Source organism: Rhinopithecus roxellana, chromosome 5 (assembly GCF_007565055.1).
Source record: "Rhinopithecus roxellana isolate Shanxi Qingling chromosome 5, ASM756505v1, whole genome shotgun sequence".
Lineage (NCBI taxonomy): Eukaryota > Metazoa > Chordata > Mammalia > Primates > Cercopithecidae > Rhinopithecus > Rhinopithecus roxellana.
The window spans coordinates 1,085,232-1,092,866 of record NC_044553.1 but is presented as its reverse complement, the minus strand read 5'-3'; the positions used below and the strand labels follow the sequence as shown (position 1 = coordinate 1,092,866).

Genomic DNA, 7,635 nt, shown 5'->3' with positions numbered 1-7,635 from the left:
TACATTAAATGTCAGAAGTACCTGAAAATGAATGTGCCTGGTCCTTAGATCTCTCCATATTTTCAGGAGAGTGCTGGAGTGCGGCGACATCACACTTGCTCTTATTACAGAAAGTGGGTTCTGAAAACACACTGGGCACATCCAGCTTTGCCCTGAAATTGGTTTAGGGAGCAGTCAGAGGTAGTGACGAGGAGCACAGGGCCAGACACCAGGGTTCATTCATCCTAGACATGAGCTCCTAGACGCATACAGAGCCCCCTCCGCTTGTGGGTTCACTTCCACATCTGCAAATGGAGAAAATGTTGACTCCAACAGAACATAATTTACACAAATATTTAAACATGAAATACGGTGATCAGGGCAAAGTGTTTATCACAGCACAATTTAATAATAAGACAGCATATTTTCCAAATTCCATCATTATCAGCAAACTTCTGCAGGGCACCTTCTTCTTATCTGGGTACAGCCTACTCCTCAAGCGTCCCACCAGATTTGTTTTTCTAAGACCACCAGAGCGGGCACAAAAGAATCAGCCAGCAGGCAAGGGTAGGAGCAAAACTGCAAATTTATTTTTTGGTCACCTAGCTTCAGAGAAGGAGGTGGGTAGGGAGAGGTCTGTCGGCCTCTGGCAAAGGAGGCCAACAGAGTCCCCCAGTGGGGCTCTCGGGCAGGGTTCCTGATACAGTCCTGACATCCCGACAGGAGTGGGGCTGGGAAGTCCGCGCGTGGCGTCCGTCCACAGCGGCTTTTCTAGGAGTGGGAGGGCAATAGGCGGGGCACGGGCGTGTGGCGGGGGGAACGTTCTGCAGGTGCGACCAGGTAAATCTTGGTCTCTTTGGATTGACGTCACCTGGCGCATGCCCAGTTGGTCTGCACCTTCCCCGGCGCCGGCTGCATTTTGGCGCCCGCGGGAAAAGTTGGTGATGAAGAACCCGGAAGTGCACCATCTTGCCTCCGTTCATCCAAACACCACCCTAGAGCTTGTTATATAGTAGGAGACATGCAAATAGGGCCCTCCTTCTACTGATGAAAACCGACCCAACCCTGACCCTGCAGCTCTGAGAGAGGAGCCTTAGCCCTGGATTCCAAGGCACTTCCACTTGGGGATCAGCCCTGAACACAGAGGACTCACCATGGAGTTGGGGCTGAGCTGGGTTTTCCTTGTTGCTATTTTAGAAGGTGATTCATGGAAAACTAGGGAGATTGAGCATGTTTGGATACGAGTGTGAGAAACAGTGGGTTTGTGTGGCAGTTTCTGACCAGGATGTCTCTTTGTTTGCAGGTGTCCAGTGTGAGGTGCAGTTGGTGGAGTCTGGGGGAGGCTTGGTCCAGCCTGGAGGGTCCCTGAGACTCTCCTGTGCAGCCTCTGGATTCACCTTCAGCAGCTACTGGATGAGCTGGGTCCGCCAGGCTCCGGGAAAGGGGCCGGAGTGGATTTCAGACATTTCTGGTAGTACCATATACTACGCAGATTCCGTGAAGGGCCGATTCACCGTCTCCAGAGACGACGCCAAGAACTCGCTGTCTCTGCAAATGAACAGCCTGAGAGCCGAGGACACGGCCGTGTATTACTGTGCGAGAGAAAGACACGGTGCGGGGAGGTCAAAGTGTGAGCCCAGACACAAACCTCCCTGCAGGGGTCCCCACGACCACCAGGGGGCGCCCGGGACACTGAGCTCGGGGCTGTCTCCAGGGCAGGGGCAGGTGCTGCTAAGGGCTGACTTCCTGTCATGGTCTGCGGCTGCCTCATTGTCAAATTTCCCCAGGGAACTTCTCCAGATTTACAATTCTGTACTAACAGTTCATGTCTCTAAATGCAAAACTTTTTTTGTCCTTGTTGTTTCTTTGTTTCTGTAACGGGAGTACACATCCTCACCTCCACAGAAGCCAGGGTGTCACTTTGGGAGCAGAAATAATCCTTTCGTGGTCAACAGGATGAGAGTCCTGAGGAATCCCAGGGAAATCTGGAGAGTTTTTTCCAGTTAGACCCAGTTTAGAGACCTCCGTGGGAATCTCTGATTAGAACAGGCTTTGAGTTCCGATGGGAGCCAAGAGAGAGGCTCGCCCAGGGTTGGGGTCCTTAAAACCTGATGGTGTTCACAGCTATCTCCCCTCGTCTTGTAAAACTGGGCCTATCTGACTCAGACTGATTCAGTGGACTCTCTTTCTGCTAATCCATTTTCCTTCTCTGTAGACTTGATCCTCACAGTTCCCTTTCTTCTTCTCTGCCTTAAAAAGAGACGATGTGTTTTCTGTAGTCAAAATCCCAGGCCTTGGGTCTGCAGAACCTGGGTAGGCTGAGGGGACTTTCTCACTCATTATTGCCTGGACACTTCTGTTGTCTTCCGTGCATGGAGGCATTTGGGAAATGAAGTGGACATTAGTCATTAAGGGAATAACACTAGTTTTCTCCAATGGGATACACATGTAGAGCTGAACTTGTGCTTCTCACACTGTCACAGAGTTTGCACTGTCACCCGTGACTTTGAGGAGAGCTGAGGATGTGAGCTCCAGGTAACAGTAATTGTAGGGTCTGCCTAGGCAGCCTCAGGCCAATACTGCTGGCCCTCAGGAAAGACAAGCTGGAATTCCTGGAAGACCTGCATCTGCCATCCACCACGGAGTCCCATCATCTTCTGTTATGCTGTGATTGAATCAGCCCCACCTAGTTTATCTAGAACACTCTTCATGACTTAGGAAAACATAATGGCAGGCTCTCCTAACACCTGTGTTATGCCATGGGAGCAACACCTAAGCTAGTGTGTGATTTAGCAGATGAGACTGTGGTCTAGTCAAGATGATGGGTAAAATTGATAGTTGTTATTATGATATTTTATATTTTATTTGGCAATATAATTGTGCTCATAAATACTTTTGCTACTTTTTTTGTGTGTCAGAGGCTTTGGAACTGGAACAACTGTATCTTGAATAGGGGCTAGGGAAAATAAGACTGAGACCTGCTGGGCTGGATTCCTAGTAAGTTAAGGCAGTAAGTTAGTCACAGGATGAGATAGGAGGTCTGCACAAGATACAAGTCATAAAGACCTTGCTGATAAATCTTACCATAAAGAAGCTGGCCTGAAGCCCTCCAAAACCAAGACAGTGGCTGAAGTGACCTCAGTTTGTCCTCAGTGTTCATTGTACTCTAATTATAATGCATTAACATGCTAAACGACACTCCCTCCAGCAACAAGACAGTTTACAAATGTCCAGGCAACATCAGGAAGTTTCCCTGTGTGGTCTAAGATGGACGGTGGGCCGGCGGGGGGGGGGGGGGGGGGGAGGGACACTCAGCTTCAGGAATTGCCTGGGGGACTCATGAATAAACCATCCATTGTTTAACATATAATGAAGAAATAACCGTAACATTGACAATGGCAGCCCACACTGCTGCTCTGCCTCTGGAGTAGCCAGTCTCATTATTTTACTTGTGTAATAGACTTGTTTTACTCTGTGGATTTTCCCTGAATTGTGACCCCTTTCTCCTAACATTTGTGCAATTATTCCTGTTCTAGGCAGAAAGCTCCAAGATGGAATGAAGTTTCCCTGCATTTTTATAAGAAGTACATTCACCCCCTTGAGCGAAAATACCCAGGGGGTGGAATGAGACTGGGAAGCTGATGGCATAGGATGGAAGCCCATCCCTGAGTGAAGGAGACAGTGAGGGAGGATTGGGTGGAAGGTTCCTCTATTTTTGTGCTATGCAAGGAAGCTGCAAAAGGTAACTGAGTCTCGTGTAAGTCAGGGCTACCTCTCAGGGGATCCCTATGACTCCAAGAGCGGGCTCTCCTTAGGAATCACTGTGGAGTCAGTCCTTTCATTAGAGTAGACCACAGGACATGGGCCTCAGCACACACCATGCCACAGATGTCAGAAAGCAGCTGCTGGGAACCTGATCCACCTGCATTTTGCTGCCTATATATGGAGGCAGGGAGGGTCACCATTCTCAGGGTCAACACACCATTTGTGAATTTTATAGAGAACACCTGCTTTTACTGTATTTTATTGGAAAATATATGAAAAAGTGTGTATCTGCAAGCAATTGTAATTTTCACATTTACTTCAGTTGCATTATTTCTTAATTCTGCATGACATCTTTGTTTGGACGAATGAGGCAAGATGGTGCACTTCCGGGTTCTTCTTCACCAACTTTTCCCACACACGCGAAAATGCAGCCGGCGCCCGGGAAGGCGCAGACCAACCGGGCATGTGCCAGGTGACGTCAATCCGAAGAGACCAAGATTTACCTGGTTGCACCTGCGGAACGCCCCCTGACACAGCCGTGCCCCGCCTATTGCCCACTCCTAGAAAAGCCGCTCCAGAGGGATGCCACGCGCGGCCTTCCTCAGTCCTCCACTCCTGTCGGGATGTCGGGACTGCAGGAACTCCGTCCGAGAGCTCCACCGGGGGACTCTGTCGGCCTTCTTTGCTGGAGGCTGACAGACCTCTTCCCCACACCTTAGGTGACCAAAATAAACTTGCAGTTTTGCTCCTACACTTGCCTGCTCGCTGGTTCTTTTGTGCCCACTCTGGTGGTCTTTAGAAAAACAAATCAATCTTGTCACAGAGTTGAGTTTTTCACAGGGATTGTTCAAAGGATCGAGATCATGCATTTTCCACATTCACTGGTTTTCCTCCATGTGCAGAGACCTTGAGTAGAGTACATCTGGCCCTCTTCCACACTATCTCTTGTGTCCCTACGGAAAGAGCAGAGATTTGCCTGACTGTAGAATCTGGGGTAGGAGTCTGCACACCTCATGAGCCTACAGAGAAGCCCAGTGAAGTTTTATGGAGTCAGAGGGCTATCCCATGTGGGGGAACTCTGGCTTCCCCACTGCCAGAGACTGCTGGTCAGCTGTAATCGAGAGGTTACCAATTAGAGCACTTGGAAGCACATTTCATCACAGCTCCATTATGTCACTTATCACCATTAGACTGCAGGTAATAACTCAATCTTGATTTTTCTGACCCCATTTTCTCATCTTATTGATTTGTAACTTTGGTTATACAAAATGTTATCTTTTAGTTTCTGATTCAAACCTCAGGTTTGTATGAACTCATCAGGAATAATACAAAATGTGTCCAGTTTTTGGGAAACGTAAATGAATTTCCATACTGTTTATGTGTGTGTTTGCAGGTGCGTGTGCATGTGTGTGTGTATGTCAGTCACTTACACCCCGATGAACATCGTTCCTTAATTATATAGTCGAAATACAATTATGTTTGTGGAAAATCGCCTGCAGTAAGGTCCATGAAGCTGACCCTGTCACCTTGCTTTGAGGAAGCTCAGTGCACAGGTGAGGTCTCACAGGAGACATCCAAGGTTCAGCCCCCAGGACTGTCTGAGCTCCTGACCTGGAATGAGATGTAGGACTGGGCATCTCAGAAGCAGATCCCCCAGCCCTCCCCAGCATGGACAGCAGAGGACCCGCAGGAGAAGCTCAGAACTCAGCCAAGACAGATCACCATTTAGGAGCAGGTGTGGCAAGAAACCAGCCAGGACAACCTTTGACTATAATTGAGGGTTGTCTTCTTTGACTTGACAGCATCCAACCCTAAGGAGACCACCCACTATATCATCTATAACTATAACTTTGTTGTTACAAAGAAAACCACAAGTGAATATAACTCTGCAGTTAACTCCTTGAACCTGCATTGATGAGTCTCCATGGCCTTGTGAGCACAGAGACCACATCCAGTGCAGGTGCAGACCAAGGCTGCACCAGTCAGCCAGCTGCTCCCTCAAGAGTCTTCCAGGATCCCTTGTCCAAAGCGCCTGCTAATTCATGGGCTGAGAAAAGGGAAGCCATGCCTGCAGCCTACTCTCTCCACAGAGCTGACAGGGCACAAGGACATCGATTATTCTTGGAACTTACCTGTAGGAATGCAGCTGTGTGCACACACACTGATAAGCACACACTTCTTTACATAATTATTTGTAAATGTTTTTTCATTTATTCTCTCCAACTTTTTCTTAAAACATTCATCACTTTCCCCCTAATCAAAGAGGATTTTGATCGGAATTCTTGTGGGGAGCCCCCTGCTCTCCCAGATGCCCACCAGTCATTTCTCTTGAAGGGAAGAAGAACACTAGCTCTCTTGATTTCTAGTCTAATCCTCTAGGACTGAAACCAGAAGGTTGCATGTGCCCTGCGTGAGCATCCAAGAAGATCCTGTCTGTGGAAGCAGGAGTGTCACAGCCTTGACTGAGAGCTACGGTCCTGAAATGAGATGGTGTCCCCAGTGGAGAGCAAATGTGGACGTTCACACCTGAGGGCTCACTGCGCCTCACTACAGATGCACTTCCCTACTGAGTCCTGAGACCTGAGTGCACCCCATAGAGTAGGGCTCAGATGAGGGATGCAAATCTCCACCAGCTCCACCCTCCTTACAATTGAAAAGCTGAGCACCGGGCCTGGCTCAGTGACTGCTGTGCCCCACCATGGACACGCTTTGCTACACACTCCTGCTACTGACCGTCCCGTCCTGTGAGTGCTGTGGTCAAGCACTACTTCAGGGGTGAAACATCTGCATCTTTTCTTTGTGGGCTTCATCTTCTTATGCTTTCTCCACAGGGGTCTTGTCCCAGGTCACCTTGAAGGAGTCTGGTCCTGCGCTGGTGAAACCCACACAGACCCTCACGCTGACCTGCACCTTCTCTGGGTTCTCACTCAGCACTAGTGGTATGGGTGTGGGCTGGATCCGTCAGCCCCCGAGGAAGGCCCTGGAGTGGCTTGCACACATTTATTGGGATGATGATAAATACTACAGCGCATCGCTGAAGAGCAGGCTCACCATCTCCAAGGACACCTCCAAAAACCAGGTGGTTCTAACAATGACCAACATGGACCCTGTGGACACAGCCACATATTACTGTGCACGGATACCACAGAGACACAGCCCAGGGCGCCTCCTGTACAAGAATCCAGGCTGCTTCTCAGTGGTGCTCCCTCCCCACCTCTGCAGAACAGGAAAGAGTGGCTGAGATGCCTTTTCCTGACAGGGCCTGGGCTTCTTATCCCCATCTGACTCAGACCCTTGTCTTCCTCCCTCTTCTTTACTAATAAATGGCATGTCCCCTGCTAGTGGTTCATGCAAGCAGAAGCTGTAACCTGTCTGACAAAAATTCAGCATGAAAGGTTCCTGTTACCCCCCAAAAAAGACAGATGAGACTTAATTAACCTAAAGAATTTTTTTCATAACCATGGAGTGAATAGGCAATTTGCAGAATGACAGAAAAGTTTTGCACACTTTGCCTGTGACAGGGAACTAATGTGAAGTATTTGCAAGGAACTCAAACAACTCTACAACAACAACAGCAACAAGAACCAAATAACCCCACTAAAATGAGAAAAGGACATGAGTAGACATTTTCAAAAGAACACATAGAAATGATAACAAATATATAAACAACGCTCAACATCACTGACCATCAGGGAAATGCAAATTAAAACCACAATAAGATATCATCTTCCAACAGCTGCAATGACTATTATTAAAAACTCAAAACTATCAGATGTTGGTGAGGATGGGAAATAAAGGCAACTCTTAGACACTGTTGATGAGGATGTGGATGAGTACAATCTCTATGGAGAATGGTATGGAGATTTCCCAGAAAACTAGAAATAGACCTGC

At 48.3% G+C, this 7,635-nt stretch overlaps 1 gene segment (V, D, J or C); it reads left to right on the top strand.

The window, feature by feature from the left end:
* Positions 1-6,428: 6,428 nt before the first annotated feature.
* Positions 6,429-6,985, top strand: LOC104674690. The segment is given in 2 exon segments: positions 6,429-6,488; positions 6,576-6,985. Coding segments are annotated over 2 exon segments (456 nt in total).
* The last annotated feature ends 650 nt before the right edge of the window (positions 6,986-7,635 follow it).